The 19,365-nt window shown below is 35.9% G+C and overlaps 1 protein-coding gene across 1 annotated transcript in view; it reads right to left on the reverse strand.

Moving 5' to 3' along the window:
* Positions 1 to 19,365, reverse strand: part of LOC150101312 (tyrosine-protein kinase Fer-like) — a 272,304-nt gene that overhangs the window by 67,386 nt on the left and 185,553 nt on the right. Inside the window, exon 15 of the mRNA XM_090400764.1 lies at positions 308 to 459. Within this exon, the coding sequence (XP_090256890.1) occupies positions 308 to 459 (152 nt within the window). The remainder of the gene's footprint in view (positions 1 to 307; positions 460 to 19,365) is intronic.

The following is a 19,365-nucleotide window of genomic DNA, read 5'->3' on the forward strand; positions in this document are numbered from 1 at the left end:
TTAAAGAAGATGAAGTCTTGGTCACAACAGATATCACATCTAATGCATGAAGAAGAAAATAAAAAATAAATAAATTATATACAACTAATAATTTACTTTTTTAATATATCCAACTACATTTTGTGAATCATATTCTAGAAATCTGTTACCTTGTTTAAAAACAGAAGTTTAAAACTCAAAGGAAATATAAAATACACTTGGCAAACTTTCCAGCTACATCCATACTATTGTGTATAGTAGAATAATATTTCAAAACACATACATTTTTTTTCCCTTCTACAGAATAAAAGTATTCCCAAAATCTTACCAAAATTTAGAGCTTCTGGAGCAGTCCATTTAATTGGTATTTGTTTCATTCCATCTGAAACAATGTATTCCTCTTCTTCTCTAGACATTCCAAAATCTGATATTTTTACAGTATTATTATATCCTACAAGACAGTTTCTAGCAGCAAGGTCTCTAAAAAATATTTTATAGTGTGGTTGATATTAATACAGAATTAAATACTGGAATGCAATAATGGTAACAGTATTTTTAAATGTATTTATTCATACAACTATTTAACACATGTAAATAATAATAAATAAATAAATAAAAATCAATAAATACACCAGGGTTAAGATAAAAGGATTTTGTAAGAGCATATTGCAATATTATATCATACCCAAATTTTTAAAGAAGTTCATGATGATATGGTCCTGCAATATTTAGTTATGATGATATTGGCTTGCAAGTCAGCAAGTCTAATGAGTCTACATTATACCAAGTCCTACAGCACACATTTAGCCCAATCATGTGTATTTAAATATACTTAACACTTCTTAACAGATTTACATATACAGTAAACTGTGTACCAGAATTTTACCTTAAAAGTGCTTCCCTTTTTAAAGGGAAGTATTACTATGAGCATTATTCTAGGAAATATACATTTCCTATTATATGAACCCCATGAATTACCCAATTTCTATTCTCCAGACAACAGAAATACTAACAAATGTGTTTGGTACCTGTGCAAGGAAAACTGGAGTACACAGAGGGAAGAAACAAACTACTGTTCACAGCCTGTACAAGCTACCTCAGTGCTGAAAGAGAGAGAGAGAGAGAAAAGCAAGTAGTAAGTAAGCCATATACTTAATTATACCATACTGTAGTTCAGCGTTTCCCAAACTTTTCCTACGATGAAACACTTCACAAATCATGAAATTTTAATGGAACACCTTGGTTATTTTGTAATGTATTAATAAGTAATTATTAATTATTAGCACATTACACTATTAATAATTAATTATGGCATAATCATAAAGAGTATTAGTACACTTATATGGTGTGACATGTTGACAAATATAAAATTACATTTAAATCAGTTATCAATCACTGGACTAATTTTCCCCTCCTTCTGTACATCCTAGAGATCGCTTTGTAGGCTGGTGGTGGATGACTTACTATCTGTTGCGTCACAAACACCTTCAATAATAGATTTCTTAATACGAAAATTAAACAAAGTCCCTTGTCTCTTATTCATATTAAAATTTAAATCTACAGGCCTATTACTTTTAAAAAATCACGGCACTACGGTTTCAAAACTTTCAGCCTACAATATGAACTTGCGAAGAAAGTATTCAGTATTACTAGATTTGAGAACCGGATAGAGACCACCTTGATCTTCAATCTTAGCGGAAAAATTATCTTTATACTTCCTTGCTGATTGGTCACGAACATTTGCAACACAGATGCTATTTCTTTCAGTTTTGAGAACAGAGGATACGCCGCCCATTGTTGTAATCGGCATGCAGGCAATTTTTATGATCGGTCATTCTCTTTCCCAATCATTGAAAGATTTCGATGTGTGAAAATTAACGATAATTCATGAATATTTCCATGTTTAAAAATATGCCACTTGGTCACTGACATTTGCTACACAGATGTCAATTCCTTCAGTTTTGAGAACAAAGGATACGCTGCCCAGTGTTATAATCCGCTTGCAGGCAATTTTTATGGCCGGTCATAATATTCAAATATTATTCTCCTCAGAATATTTCCACTATAAAATATTTATTCATCAAAAATGCTTAGAAAACTAAAATGACAAATTCCAGGAGAACTTCTCGAGGAACACTTATTCACCTTCTGCGGAACACAGTTTGGGAAACCCTGCTGTAATTAAACTGATATAAGTGATTAATTACATACAGCAAATGAACTTCCCCTCCATGAATAATAACTATTTAATTATTTTTAAAAACTATCTAAATTCTCTGCTTCAGCAAACCACTGTCGAAGGCCAATTTGCATATCATAATACAAGTTACTGTACTACATCAGGGGTCACCTCGGTGAACAGAGTGGAGGACAATGCATTTGTTTTAAGATACCGTATATAGAAAACAATATAACCAAGGAGAATGAGGCTTACCTCCTTCAACCACAATACTGTTTCCTATTGTAAATATGGGCAAAAAAAAAAAGTTATAAATTTATCAAAAATTATATATTAAAAACTTGCCACCACATCAGTTCACACTTCAGCAAGCAAAAAATATGAAACTCAGAAAACAAAAACAGCAACTTATGACAAATGACAACATTCAATTGAATTGGTTGACACCATAATCAATCACAGGCTCTAGGTGCTATTGTCTCAAAGCTCACCCTGCCTCGCCTTCGCATGCTACTAGTTTCTGAGTTTGAAACTACTAGCATGCTAAGAATTTGACCCATTGCGCCATCTGTACATCTTTTCAAAGGGCCCAAAGGTGTATGTATTTCGAATGCACACCCAGGTTATTAACGTGAATGTGATACAATGTTTACATGTCAAAAAGTGTCCTCTTCATGAGGCATTAGTATATTGTGTTAACTTTTAGAAATCACACGAAGCCTGGAAACAATTTGGGCAGTCTTTAAATAAATAAATGCAAAAATATAATATCGGTGGATGAGCACTGCACACCTAGCACATCTTAAATATTCGACCCTGATATATATATATATATCGGTAGACTCGTCTTCTATTCTTCTTTCCTATACTTCTACTCCCCCCCCCCCCACACACAGTGCTATTAGAACAATTCCAGGGAAGGGGGTTCCTTGCAAACTGTATTTTCTAACGAATCAAGACTGGTTGCCCTAAAGTGACAGCTACACCACTAGTTACTAAGTTGTCAAGCTAGTAACTTAACCATGGGAAACAAATATTACTTTCAAGTCTCAAAGAAAACTAAACCTGGCAGAAAACATGGTTAAAAAAATAATAATAATAAATAATAATAATGCAAATTGGAAAATATTAACAAACTTGGGAAAAAGAAAAATGTGGTGAAATAGCACACAAAAAACATCAGAATCAGAGCACATAAAGAAGGGGAATTAATATAAAATTTCAAACTAGGAAAAGATAGTAATCATAATTCTTACAGAAACAAAAAAGAAACAGCTAACTATCATATCATACATAGTGGGGTGGATAAAATAAGAAACAAAATCTAATTATAAAGTAAGACTATGAAACTATTTAAGTATACAAAATGTACCCTGCAAGAGGATTAATAACTATTCAGAAAAAATACAAGAAAATGAAGAAATAGAGAAAGAAAGAATAATAGGCAATTTGGGATTTAGCCAACCAAATTGTATTCTTATTGGTTAAACCAAAATAAAAAATGATGGTACAACATGACAAAATTTCATGCCGGCTGGGGCGTCGCCCGGTTAAACAAGGCCCCCGTTGTTTTCGTCAGGGAACCAGGGCGAACAGCGAAAAGTCAGCTACTGGAACAAATCTGAAAACAAACCCCAAGTCAACATCACCAGAGTTAAAGATCGGTACTATCAACGTAAGAAGCTTGAATGGCAAAGAAATGGAGCTAGCTGAGGAATTAGATAAGTACCAGATCGACATAATAGGGGTGACTGAAACAAAAAAGACCAAAACTGGTGAGATCTTTCTGAGCAATAAATACAAAATGTTATATTCAGGCAATGACAATCAAGGAAAAGAAGAAGTAGCCATAGTATTCAACACAAAATACGAGGCTAATCTTCTTGAATGGCAGTCAGTCTCAAGTAGAGTAATGTGGGCAAATATGAGAATGGGGAACTGGACAATGAGACTTATTTGTGCCTATGGTCCCACAGAAGGTTCTACTAAGGTAGAAGTGGAGGAATTTTTTGAGGCTTTAGAAAAAGCAACTGACACAATGAAAAAGGAAAAGTTGGTCCTTGTTGGGGATCTAAATAGTAGAGTAGGAAATGATTGTGAGACATACAAAAATATTTTGGCAAAATTTGGAGAAAAGAGCAAAGCTAATAATAATGGCAAATATCTGTTGGATTTCTGCTCAGGACATGGACTGGTTATTACTAACACCATGTTCAAACATAAAAATGTGCACAAATTCACATGGAGAGAAGAGGCTAGGAATAAGAAAAGTCTCATTGACTATGTTATTGTTGATAGTGATGTTTTCTCCCTGGTGCAGGACACCAGAGTGTACAGAGGATTTGAAATTGAAAGTGATCACTATTTAGTCTTGAGCAGCATAAAATTGAATTTCATATTGAAAAGAATAACATGTAAGAAAGTTTTAAAGCGAATAAAAGTTGAGCAGCTCTCAGATGTAAACTGTAGACTAAAATACAGAAATATTATTGAAAAGAAAATGAAAGAGTTTGAGAACAGGAATCAAACCTTGGAGATTCAGTGGCAAACTCTGAAGGAAACATTGATTGATTCTGCCAGAGAGGCATGTGGTGAGGTTGTGTGCAAAGATAAAGAAAATCAGAACTCCCTGGTGGACACAGGAAGTTAAAGAGGCAGTGAAGGAAAAGAAGAAAGCATATCAAAAGTTCCTGGCAAATAAGTCAGCTTTTACTCTTACAGAATACAGAGACAAATGTAAGAAAGCTAAACAGTATGTAAAACTAGCTAAACAAAAGTCATGGGAGGACTTTGGCAAGAATATAGAAAATAAATATCAAGAAGGTGGCAAAATATTCTGGAGGTTGTTGAAGAAGCTTAGGAATGGAGGAAAGAGTGCTGTAAAAGGAATTAGAGATGATAAAGGTTACATGAAAACAGGAGAAAAAGATATCCTTGAAGTATGGAGTAATTACTTTGAAAAACTGCTAACTGAAACAAGCAGTGATGACAGCACAGTGATAAAAAACACTGACCAGGCATGCAGTCAGGAATACATATCCATACTTGAAGTAGAAAAAGCCATCAAAGGCTTGAAATGTGGAAAGGCAGCAGGAGTAGATGATATTCGACCAGAAATGCTGAAGTATGGTGGTATAAGAGTCTTACAGTGGCTGCACTGCATAGTTCAGAAAGCCTGGACAGAGGGACAAATTCCCGATGATTGGAGTAGAGCTCTCATAGTACCCATATATAAAAAGGGAAATAAAACTGAATGTGAGAATTACAGAGGTATTTCCCTACTGAGTGTTCCTGGCAAGATCTATGCAAGTATACTTGAGAAAAGGTTGAGAAGAATTGTGGAAGAAAAGCTTGGTGAAGAACAAGCTGGATTCAGGCCAAATAGAGGCGGTCAGGATCAGATCTTCACTTTACGACAAATAGTCGAGAAAGCATGGGAATATAACAAAGATCTGTATTTAAGTTTTGTCGATTTGGAAAAGGCATATGACAAGGTGCCAAGAGAGAAGCTATTCAATACGCTGCAGTTATATGGTGTCAATGGGGCATTATATCAAGCAATACTTAGTCTTTATTTGAGTTGTGAGTCAGCAGTTAGAATTGAAGGAAGTACAGGAAGATGGTTTAATGTTAAATCTGGTGTGAGACAAGGATGTACATTATCCCCTCTGTTATTCATTATCTATATGGATCACATTATGAAGGAATGTGGTATTAAACCTGATATCAAAATTGGAGATGTTAATGTCAGCTCTTTGCTTTATGCGGATGATGTTATACTTCTAAATAAATCCGCTACAAGTCTGCAAGATTCTCTGACTAAATTGAATAGCTGTTGTAATAGATATGGTATGAAGGTCAGCAATAAAAAGACAAAGACAATGAAAATAGGCAGAATCATTGAAAATGCCAACTGTGTTGTGAATGGAGAACCTGTGGAACAAGTAAAACATTTCAGCTACTTAGGCACAATTTTTACTGAAGATGGTAAACTAAATATAGAAATAGACAACAGAATCAGCAAAGCTGGTATCGTGGGAAGTCAATTGAATAAATTCATATGGAATAAGAAAGAAATTAGTCGTAACACTAAATTAGCTGTATACAAGACTGTGTTCAAACCAATTTTAACTTATGGATCTGAGAGCTGGGTCAGAAGTAAAACACTTGACCAAAGACTAGAGACCGCAGATATGAGAGTCCTGAGAAAGATTAGAGGCGTGAACAGATGGCATCAATGGCAATATCATATTAAAAATGAGGATATTAGGTTAGCAAAACAAGTGTTCTCTGCCAGGTTGGCAGGAAAACGACCCAGAGGAAGACCAAGATATAGGTGGATTGATATGGTACAAAGTGCCTTAGACGATAGAAATATAAGATCTGATAATGTTGGAGTCTTGACAAGTAACAGACTGATTTGGAGGAAAATTGTAGATAGGAAGTTAGTAATGATGTAATTTTTTCATGTAGTACTGTCATATCCTGTACACCCCTTGAGGGTACATGGCAGGAATTTGATGATGATGATGATGAAGAATAATATAAAAGTCCAAGAACACACAAAAAACACCACAAAAAAAATTGGATTAGGGAAGTGAAATAAAACAACTGAAAACAAAAAAGCTAGCCTTTAAAAGATGGATAAGTAGTATAAAAACAAGAAGATGAAACTGAATATTAAAAAAGACAAGCAACAACCAAAAGAGACAGAGAAAGTTGGAAAAAAATTTCTGTATCATACCTAGAAAAGGATATATAGAAGACACAATGCTTATAAATTACTGAAGCAATGAATGCAGATATAAACTGCAAATATAAATTATGAAGTAGGCTTAAAAGAATTTCTAAATTATTTGACAGATAATACTTACATACATACAATTTAGATGATACAATAATGAAAGAATTAAAGGACAAACTAACTAAAATAGAAAATTTAAAAAAAAAAATGGTAAATCAGCTGGAAAAAAAAAATTCATCAGAGATTATTAAAAATTTTAAATAAAATATATATAAATAAACCAATACCAGAAGCATGGAATACAAGAATAGTAATACCAATATATTAAAAATAATTAAAGAACATCTGCTAATTACAGAGGCATTAGTTTATTGAATACATGCTAAAATATATAGCAGAAAAATTAATGAAAAAATGAAAATATATAGTGACACAATATTATTAAGGAATGTCAGAATGGATTTAGAAAAGGATGCTGTCTCTCTTTCTCTCTACAATGGATGTAGCATTTTGTTTAGAACTACTTATAGAGAAAAAAAGAAGAGAATTTAATTTAGAAACTCATACTTTGTTCATAGATTATGAAAAAGTATTTGATAAAGTAAAAAGACATATATTGTTCGTTATATTACAAAGAATAAACATACTTAATATTACAGACAATACTGAATACATATAAAGATTATGAAATAAAAATAAATGAAAAAATATCTGAAAAACAATCTATGAACCAAGGTGTAAGACAGGGATGTCTTCTGTATCCAACACTTTTTAATTTCATTATATTAATGAGATATTAATACAGTGGAACAAACACTCTAAATATTCCAGGTATAGAAAATTTCCTGGAATAATAAAATAACAATAAAAACATTATTATTTGCAGATGATCATGTAAAAACATCAGATAGGGAAGACAATTTACAAAGTGTAAATTATATACATAATTTAAACAGTATAGAAGAACAGTTTGGAGTGAAAACATCTATTAACAGAACCAAAACAATGACATTTTGTGGAAAACCTCCAGTTAAAAGTAAAATAGTTATTAATATAAAATAATAAAACAGATATACACTGTTTAATTATCCATGATGTGAAATATCATATGAAGAAGAACAGGACATCAAACTAAAAATTCAAAATTTTTACAGGTTATAGGCATGTTAAACAGAACTCCTGATCTTGTACAAAAAGATACACGCTTAAAATATACAGTACTTTAGCAGTATCTACATTATTATAAGGTAACAAAATTCAACCAATAAATAAACAAGATAAACAATGAATAAAAAACAAGTGTAATGAGATTTATGAGAATTACAAAATACATTAGACTAAAAATGAATGAAGACATTTTAAAAGAACTAAAAATAAAATCAACAGAAGAAAAACTAAATAAATATAAACAAAACTGAATAACACACATAAACCAAATGGCTAACACCCAATATCCTGAACAATTAATAAAATATAAACCTAATGGAAAGAGAACACTAGGTAGACAGCAAAAAGAGGCTATTGGATTAAAAATGAGCCACTGCAAAGTTATTTATGGCTTTATATAATTTTGAAAAGTTGTACCTGTGAAGTTGTTTAAGTTCGTAAGCATAAAAGGATATGAATGAAACAAATTTTTATAAGGATCCCAAGTGCCAAATTTCAATAAAATTAAATTTACCAGAGGTCAGGAATAACTTATACGAAGAGGAGGGGGCAGAAAGTTCTACTAAACACCTAGAACAAAAATGACTGGTTTGTACAACAAAGGAAAGTATTTTTTTTCTCAGAGAATTGCAAATGATGCAGCAGTGTTGTAACAAGTGTATAACACTTTGTGCGGAATATTTAGAACAATGTGTAAGTTACCTGGTTTTACCTCAATTCCTTCATGGTGATTATCACAATTTTTCAGCACACCCTCATAGACAGATGATCAACATAAATCTATAATAAATTTAGTTTAATCCTTTTAACAACATAAATCTAGTAAGCACTTACACATTTTACACAATGTACCTAAATATTAACACTGTGTTCAAAATTTCTGTTCAACAATATTCTGTTATGACTCCCAGTAAAGCTACATTCAGCCAACCAGGGCCGGATTTAGACTTGCTGAGGCCCTAAGCTATACAAAACCCAGAGGCCCCCTACTGTTTTAAATTACATCAGCTGTCTTTTTGTTTTTTTATTTGAGGCCCCAGCAGATTGCGAGGCCCTAAGCTGTAGCTTTTTTAGTTTATATGTAAATCCGGCACTGCAACCAACTGCCACAAACCTCAGCTTGCAATGCCATATATATTCTCATTGAAATTTTTTTTTTGATTGAGTCTACTTTTCAACTTCTGCTGGTTAAATTTAACAAATTATAGCTAACCATTTCTCTTATATCTGTCATGATATAATCCATCTACATTGAATGTGAATGTTTTCTGAATTTTATCTGCGATCTGGGTAATCATTACTTTTCTTTTTTATATCCATCCCACAAATAGTTTTAAAACCTATATCATATCAATGGCATGGAGAAAGGAGGCATGTAGTTAAGAAAAAAGAAGGAACTTACTGATATGCTTTTTGAACAAGTGGAGGTTGTTAAAAAAACATATCTGGTATCTGAAGAAATTGTGCCAGAACAAAAAGACAGATATAATGAAAGAGGAGGACAAAAAGTTAGTTCAGTTATATTTGGAGCTGAATTATAAAAGGATGTCGACTAGAAGTTGCTCAAGTGCTTAAAGATTTAAAGGCAAGCAGAGGAATGCAACAGCAAGTTTGGTAGACCAGTGCCCATGAAAATACCTGCAAAAAAGAGGCATAAGTCAGAAATATAATGTCTGAGAAAATGGCTGAGTGAGTCAATGAGATAGGGTCATCAATTAAGAGACTGCATTCTTCTGGATAGCAGATTTTGGAATTACAGTGTTAAGAGTTTTACAGATAAGAAGTAATGTTTTGAGCAGAACAGACACCAGATTATTGGAGGCAGAAGACGTATGAACAAAACAGGCAAGGAGAGGATGGAGTTTGAAGTCAGTTGAAGAAAAGACACCTTTTGTGGAGTGAGCCCAGTGTTATCAATGGTGAAGAGAGTGTGGGCTTTCTTTAGTAAAATAAGAGAGAAATGCATTTAGGTGGCACTGAAATTGATAAGGTGTGAAAAACCAATTTAAGAATTCTTTTATCTTTTTGATGAAAGACTAGAAGAGGCATGCTCTGATGAGTTTTTGGCACTGATTATGGAAGAGAGATTGCAGTTTGCAATATGTAAATACAGCAAGGTTTGTCCAATAAAAACAAGGAATGGAAAACATTATCAACAAAATTATGCATGGGGTCAGTTAAGAGTCAAAAAGCAATCCTGGGAAGAGACTCTCTACACAGCCTTTTTTTAAGAAATGGTGTGAACCAACTGGCAATTCTGATTGAGCCCCCCCCCCCCCCATCATGTGGTGTGTCCCATTAGTAAGTATTCAATGGGAACAAATGAGGATGGGCTGGCAATTTAGAATTTAGCCAACCAAATTGTATTTATATTGCTTCAATTATCAACACACAATGGTACAACATGATGAAATTGAAAGCCATCTGGTTTGTTAACCAGTTAAATAAGACCCTGCTGTTTTCATCAGAGAACCAGGGCAAACAGTGAAAGCTACTGGAACAAACACAATGATAGAAAAATTGAAGTTAGGTACCATTTAACATAAGAAGATCAATAGAAAAGAAGTCAGTGGAGATGAATGAAAAATATATGGACAAAATTGGTGCTAACAAGACAAAGAAGGCTAAAATGGGTAAGATTAAGATCATCCTACTAAATATTAAATATAGGATGTTTTATGGGTAAAACAGTGATTGACAAGCAATTTCAAGTAGAGTTACATGAAAAAATATCAGAATGGAGAATTTGGCAATGAGACTTATTTGTGCCTATGAGTCCTATTGAGGGGTCTACTAAGAAAGAAATCAAGCAATTTTTTGAGTCATCAGAAAGCAGCTGACACAAAGAAAACAGAAAAGCTTGTCCTTTTTGGAGATCTTAACAAGTAAGGAACAAATCCCAAGCATATACAATTCAGAGAAAAAAAGGCAAAGTTAATAATAATAATGGTAAGTGCCTGCTAGATATGTGCACAGACACTGACTATTCATCACTATCACCAAGCTTCAATATGAATACATAAATTTACATGAAGACACAAGATAAAAGAAGTCTCAACAATGTTGTAGTTGATTAAGATATCTTCACACTTGTTCAGGATAAGCATACAGAGGATCTGAAATGGGAAATGATCATCGCTTAGTTTGAAGCAGGATGAAAATAAATATCATATTGAAAAGAAAAGTATGTAAGAAAGTTTTAAAAATAATTAAAAACCAATCAGCTTCTACAATTGAACTTTAGACTCAACTATACAAATATTATTCAAAACAAAATGATTGTTTGAAAACAAGAAGCAAATCTTGGAGTCTGAATGGCAAACTCTGACCGATTCAGCTAGGGAAACAGACCTAGAAAAGAAGAAAGCATATCAAAAAAGTTCCTAGCAAATAAGTCAGAGAGAAAAACAAAGCTTGTGTGAAAGTAGCTAACCAAGTCACGGGAAAACTTTTGTAAGAAATATAGGAGATAAATATCAGAAGGTGGCAATATATTCTTGAGGGCATTGTATTGAAGATGCTCCAAAATGGATGGGATCTGCAATGATAAAGGTGATATAAAAACTAAAAATATTCTGGATGTCTGGAGTAATTACATTGAAAAATTACTAAACAAAACAAGAAGTGACAGAACAGTGGTAGAAAATATTCAACAGGAATGCAATCAGGATAAATAAATATTTCAGAAATGCTCAAATATGGAGATATAATAGATTTACAGTTGCTACGGTACACAATTCAGGTCTAATTAGGTCAAATGCTGGATGAATAGATTTCTGATAGTATCTCAACTGCTGTGCTTAAGAGAAGTGCTTTTGAACTACTACCTATTCTTTATCATATATGCAATATATTATACTCAGCTGACATCCATCCTACAACATGGAAGCAAGTCCATATACAGCTAATTTAAAAATAAAAGATAAAAAGAATGTATCCACCATCCAACTATTGACCTTCCTCTGCTTTAGTTTATCCAAAGTAATGGAGAAGGTTATCCACAGCCAACTTCTTTCACATCTGGAGAACTGGAAACTAATCGACAACCACCAATATGTATTTTGCCAATCAAGATCAAACGCAAATCTGGTTTACATTGTCCAGCAGTGGATAGAAATGCCAAGTGAAATAGCACAGGTATTTGATTGGGTTGGACATTGAGGACTTCTCAATAACCTGTCATCTTATGGTCTGGCTTTCTCTCTCTTTCTCTATCAGTGGATTGACATTTTTTTCAGGTCATTGACTGTGTGTAAATGGTGAAAAGTGCTTTCTCTTCAGATTTTCTTGTTAATACAGGTGTTCCTAAAGACTGTTATTTCATGCACTCTTTTCATTATATATATAAATTATGTGCTCTCACTGACCTCAAACTCTATTCATAGTTTTGCTGATGATAGCATTCTCATCCTACTCATACGACAAACCTTACAGTGCTCAAACATTAAGCTTCAAGATCACCTATAATAAGTGCCCTAAACAATGATCGCCATACCATCCATCATTGGGATGATAACTTTGTGACCTTCAATGCTTCCAAAATACTGTTTTGTCTCGTTTCACAAAAAGACCTTGGGTCTTTTCTACTCACCTTTGATATTGCTAAGCTTAACAGTTAAGACCAGATCTATCTTCTCAGACTGGCTCTTACTCCTAGCCTTTCCTGACATATTCACATCACTTCTATAGCTTCAGCTTCAAAAAACTTGGCATACTTTTTAACTCAAGATGTTACTTCTTCTCTTCTGCCCAGTTTTTTACTTGGTAATTTCAAATCTGCCTAAAACTCATAACAATCTTCTCGTGTTTGGAGCAATGCACCTAATACCTTTCTAAAATTCTTGATGCACTTAAGTTGATTGATGGCCCTCCCCGTCTCACGCACTACAATCAGTTTCCACATTGTGTGTCTTCCACAGGTATTTCCATTGGACACTGTTCAACAGAACTAGCATCCTTTTAGAATAATATTACACTGGTTAAAAAAAAAAAAAAAAAAAAAAAAAAAAAAAAAAAAAAACCGGTGTAATCTTCTGCAGCTTGTCCCACTTAAGTAGGGTCACTGTTTGTAGTGAGTCTCCTACACAACCTCCTGTCTTGGGCTGTAGCCACATCCAAGTTCTTCATCCTCAAGTCCTCCTCCACCAGCTCTTCTTTGGCCACACATACTTCCTCCTCCCCTCCACATCTACCTGCATGACCTTTCTTCCCACATACTTGTCCTCCCTCCTCATCACATGACCAAATCATCTCAACCTTGCCTCCTGCATCTTTGCTCCTAAGTTCGTAACTTCCACTGTTCCCCTTACATAGTCATTTCTCAGATGATCCTTTCTGGTCACACCACACATCCACCTACGCATTCTCATCTCCGCTACCTCCATCCTGCTGATATTATTTTTCCTCAGGGCTACAGTTTCCATAGCATACGTCATAGCTGGTCTCACTACTGTCCTGTAGATTTTGCCTTTTAGATTGATTGGCACCCTCTTATCGCATAGCACTCCAGCCATCTCTCTCTCTCTAGTTCCTCTATCCTGCATCCTCACTTCCTTCTCAGCCTCACCATCCTCTTTCATTGGCTTTAGATGCCTAAGTATCTAAAGTCACTGACCTTCCTGATGACATTTCCTTCCAGCTCCAGATCTGTCTCCTGGCTGCCATCTGCTTTGCAACACATATACTCTGTCTTACTTCTGCTCAGTCTCATACTTCTCTCTTCCAGTACTTTCTTCCAACTTTCCAGTTTAGCTGCCACTTCTCTTGATTCTGCACACAGCACGATGGCATCTGTATACAACATAGTCCAAGGAGTGTCTTCTCTCACCTCCTCCGTCACCACTTCCATCACAATATTAAACAGGAATGAACTTAATGCTTGATGCAAGCCAACTGTCACTGGAAAACTTTCTGTCTCTCCCAGACAGGTCAAAACTCTTGTTTTCACATTTCTATACATCTCCTGCACCAGCCTGACATATTTCTCCAGTACCTTCTTCTCCCTCAGACACTTCCAGACCTCTTGCCTTGGCACTCTATTATAAGCTTTCTCTAGATCAATAAATACCAGATGTAGCTCCAGTTGCTTCTCTCAAAACTTTTCCATCATCTGTTGTCGATCGACCAGGCATGAAGCCAAATTTCTCCTTTGCAATCTTCACCTTTTTCCTCAGTCTTCCATCAAGATTCCCCTCTAGGATTTTCATTGTGTGGGATAGCAACTTTATTCCTCTAATTCTTACAGTCTTGTGCATCTCCTTTGCCCTTGCAGATGGGGACAAGGGTACTTTCCCTCCATTCTTCGGGTATATTTTCCTGTTGGCAAACTTTCATAAACAGGTCCCACAGCAGGTGCCTTCCATGCCTCCGCTGGGATCCTGTCAGGGGGCCCACCGATTTTCCATTCTTCATCCTCTTTATGGCCTCCTTCACTTCCACTCTACTAATGTTCTGCACCATTCTCTCATAAGGTTACTCCATCTTCTCTGCGAGTCCTTGTATTTTCTTCATTCAAGAGACCTTCAAAATATATTTTCCATCTGTTTCTTATATCCATATTCCTCCTTAATACTCTTTCACCTTGTCTCCTGCATACATAAAATGTCCAGAGTCTTTGATCTGCCTCACATGTACAATGTCCTTTGATGCCTTATTTCTACATTTTGCCAATCGATAAATCTTTCTCTGTCCTTCCTTTGTTTCTAATTAATCATAAAGGTCTTGATATGCTATGGCCTTTGCCTGTGCAACCACTCTCTTGGCTTCTTGTTTTTTCTCTGTACTCCTCTCTGTCCTCTTCCATTCTTGACTCGTCCCACTTCTGCTTTGCCTTCCTCTTAGCCGTCACCACTTCTTGTACATTATTATTCCACCACCAACCCTCCTTCTGCTAAGTAATCTTTTCCAGATGTTTCACCAACAAACACCTCAATTGCACAGCTTAGAACTACTTTTGAATTATGTCTCCACCAATCTTGTACACTTTCTAGTCCATCTGAAATCCTCTCTAACACCTGCTCCCTAAAACGGTTCCTCACACTCTCTTCTTTTAAGTGAAACCACTTAATTGTCTTCCTCCCATGGCTTCCAAAGGTTCTTATCTTCAACCTTATTTTAAAGTCAGCACACAGCAGCCGGTGTTGCTGCACCACTTGATCTGTTGGGATGATCTTACAATTTGTTACTGCTTTAAGATGTTTTCTTCTAGTCAAAATGTAGTCAATCTGTGAACTGTTGTTGCCACTTCTAAATGTTATCAAATGCTCTTCCCTCTTAAGAAAAAGGAATTCACAATTGCCAGATCAAACGCTACTGCAAAGTCCAAAATCCTCTATCACCTTCCTGGTTCATCATTCCCACTCCATGGCCACCATGCACCCTTTCACAGTCCCTATTCTGTCTCCCTACGTGTCCATTCAAGTCTCCTCCAACAATCACATCTCGTTTTCTTCCAGTTCCCCCATTTCTTCATCTAGCGCGTTCCAGAACTCATCTTTTTCCTCTGCTGTACAACCAACTTGCGGGGCATATACACATAATACGACCACCCGCTCTTCTCCAAGACCCAGTTTCATTTGCATGATCCTGTCGTTCCTCCTACCCACTTCCTTCATTCTGCCACACACCACAATTCCAACACCATTTCTTCCCTCTTTATTCGCTCCAGAGTAGAACAATTTATACTCGTCTCCTAGTTCCTTCACCTTTTCCCCTTCCACCTTGTCTCCTGCACAAATAAAATGTCCAACTTCCTCATCATATCTGCCACCTCTCTTCCTCTTCCAATGTTCCCACTCGCAACATTCTCTCCACTTGCTGGGCTCACTTCTTTAACTGCATCTGCCCTTGATGGATAGCCCTCATTCACTTCTCCCAGCTGTTGCGCGATTGGCTGAACGTCACTTAAGGGGTATGCCCTAGCCCTTGTATCACTTTCTTTTTGACTCATTTGAGCATAGCTAGAGCTGGTAGCGAAGTTTTATGACCGGATGCCCTTCCTAACGTCAACCCTCGCTATTTATCCAGGCTTGGGACCAGCACCTATTGGGGCTAGCTTACCCCCCTTCGGTGGCTGCATAAGGCGAAATGACATAGCAAGATAGGAAAGATTCACCCCTAGCCCTCGAATACTCTAATAACATTAGGGGGAAGGAGCAAGAAGAGAAGAAAGAAGGGGAGGGACCAGTCTATAGATAATATAACAGATGTACATTACATGAAGTAAGGCATGGTCCAGCATCAGGTACATCAGGTTTGTCATGCCCGTAGTCACTAAAGTGAGCCCATGAGTGTAATATTATTCTAAAATTAAGTTAGTGGCCAAAAAAAACATACTCACAAAGATTCCATTATGTGAGTATGTTTTTTTGCATCCATTATGCCCCATTTCTTTAAACTATGGGAACACCAGCAGCAATGATTGTGTTTCTGTAGGTTTAACCAGTAGTCTTTTATCCCATGTACCTCACTTCTGTGGAATAGCCATCCTCATGAAGAATTCCCAAGGAATACAATCACCAGCTCTTTAAGAAGTAAATGATCTCTTGGCCTCAGCCCACACATAGTATTTATTTACTACAGGCTCTGTGGCCTCTTATATGTGGGAGAAGTAAAAAAAAAAAAGATCTATGCAAGCCCCTGCTTGAGAAGATGCTAAGAAAAATTGTGGAAGAGAAACATGGGCATGAACAAGCTGGGTTCAGGCAAAACAGAAACTGTCATTATCAGATTTTCACTTTACAACATTAGATTGAAAAATTATGGGAATATAACAAGGATCTGTTAATTAAGTTCTGTAGATACAGAAAAAAAGCATATAAGATGCTAAGAGAAAAGCTGTTCAGAATGCTACAATTATATGGAGTAAATGGTAAATACGGAAATAGGCAACAGGATAAACAAATTTATATGGAATAAGAGAGAAATTAGCCAAAACATCGAACTAGTAATAATACACAAAGATAAACTTATATGTTGGTTATACATAGCTTTACAGCATTTATATTTCAGGAAATGACAACATATACTAGAATATTAATTATAAACTTTAGTCAATACCTTTCTATATTTCGGCAATGTTACATTGCATCTTCAGGGATCACAAAACTGATATGTGCATGCAGGCACTAAGCAAATGAGGCTGAAGAAAGCCAAATGAAGTCAGTCCTAGAGTCCTAAAAGTGCCCCTTAGCAGGCTAAATTGGGTTGTCTTGGGTGTCAGGCTGATGTTCTTAGAATGCAAGCTTCCCAAATTTGGGGCAATCTCATGCACCCAAATTTGTTGAGGTATGAGAAGTTTTTCAGAGCTGAGGTTAATTCAAGGAATAATCTTTCATAATTGTACTTACTGCAATGTAATAAATTGGCCTTCTTCCAGTGTATTCTGTGGTGGGTCCAACTGCACAGTCAGCAAGTCCTAAGTGGTTCCTTGTGTTCAGATATCCCAATATTGGCTGTCCTATCTATTTGGCTGTAGTAGGACAGTTTGCAACTGCAAGGGACCTGGTATACTTCAGGTAGGTCTAGGTGAAGTGGCTGGTCTTATGTGGTTTGTAACTAGTTGTGAGGTCACATTTTCTTAGGATTTTTGTGTTCGTGTGTTCAGGCTTAAGTGCTGGGAAGATATCATGTTGGAGGTTTAATGGAATATTTACAGCACTAGGAAAGAATTAAAAACTAATTTTAATGCTTCTAATATTCCATCTTGGTCACTGAGACATCTTCAGGAATTACAAACACCTCATGTAACACATACACAAGTACTAAGTGAAACACATAGGTGACTCAAGTCCTGTCTAGGTGATGTGCCCTCTACTAGCGTTTGTAGGTGGCCTAGGATGTAATGTGGGACCTCTGATAATTAATGTTTCCCAAATTTTGGGAAGTTTTATGCAACTGTATTTATTTAAATTCAGCTGATTTCTGAGAGTGCTGCTGCAGATTCTAAAAAAGAGTCTTTTTTTTTTTTTAAATTTACCATTAGAGCATGGTTGTTTTTCTCCAGATCCCGTGGGTTGTATCCAAAACATGGTCTGCAAGGCCAGATTGACCATAATCGTGATTGCATATGTATGATTTGTGTTCTTCTAAATGGATGGATCTACCTGTCTACCTGAAATAAAAAACAGCTTGCAGGAATAGGGTATTACTCTAGGCACTGAGAGAGAGGAGGGAACTGATCTTTGGTAGAACGGATAAGGGTACCAAGTTTATGGTGGAGCTTAAAAGCTGTGTAGAGGTTGTACTTTTTTTAAGGACCTGGCTATTTTTTTCTGATGTGCCACAGATGTAGGGGATGATGATGATGAAATTTCTGAAATCCTTCTGAAGAGATGGCTGCAGGATGGAGGAGGAACTGATTATTTTTTTTAATTCTGTAATCACTATAGCCATTGTAAAGGAAGGTGTATGTGGTTGACTTTGGCTGAAAGGGAGGTTCCATTGGAACAAAGATTGTGGGCTCTATTGGTTAGTTTTAATAATGCCATATTGTTGAGAGGGATGGTGGGAGAGTTTGTTAATGTATCTGCCTGTGTGAGTGGGTTATCTATATACAGTGAAGGAAAGATTACCATTAGGAAGGTATGTTTACTAAGGTGTCTAAGGAAGGGTAAACTATTGTTATTTTCTTTTTCCACCATAAACTGGAAACGTGTCAGCCTTACACTATTACAAGAGCAGATCACCACAACATGCACCAGCCTCTCCCACGACGATTGCCGCCATTGGCTCTTTACAATCAGAGCTCTGTGCAATTCTCAACCCCGTACTTTGGTCCATTCTCTTGGTCATCTCAGAAGCTTCCACACAGAATAATTCCAAAAAAATAAAATAAATAAGCACATCAGAAAGTATAACAACCTGTGTAAATCTAAACCACAACCGCAAATTCAACCGCTCCAAACAGTACTGAATCTATCTTCAAAAAGGCTCAACAAAGATGCCATCAGTGCTCTAAGTCTCGGCCACAATTTTGTAGTCACACCGAAAGAAGTGCTGTTGATAGACATAATGTACAACATCAAATGTTGAATCTGTCACTCAGTGCTGGAAATAGCCAATAACATCAGACTTGATGTCGCCAATATCCTCTCCCAGTTGTCACCTCCAAAAAGTAATTTATCTTCCAGCCAACTCACTGCTCTCAGAAAGCAAAAAAGCATTGTCATCACCATAGCAGATAAGGGTGATGCAACAGTTGTCCTTAATGTGATGGAATATAATCGAAAAATGGATATTATTCTCCGAGATCATGCTACCTACATCCCATGAAAAAGCAAGTTAAAAAACTTACTTA

The sequence above is a fragment of the Typopeltis vanoorti genome, chromosome 11 (assembly GCF_054136105.1).
Source record: "Typopeltis vanoorti isolate ZY-2024b chromosome 11, IOZ_Tvanoo_1.0, whole genome shotgun sequence".
Lineage (NCBI taxonomy): Eukaryota > Metazoa > Arthropoda > Arachnida > Uropygi > Thelyphonidae > Typopeltis > Typopeltis vanoorti.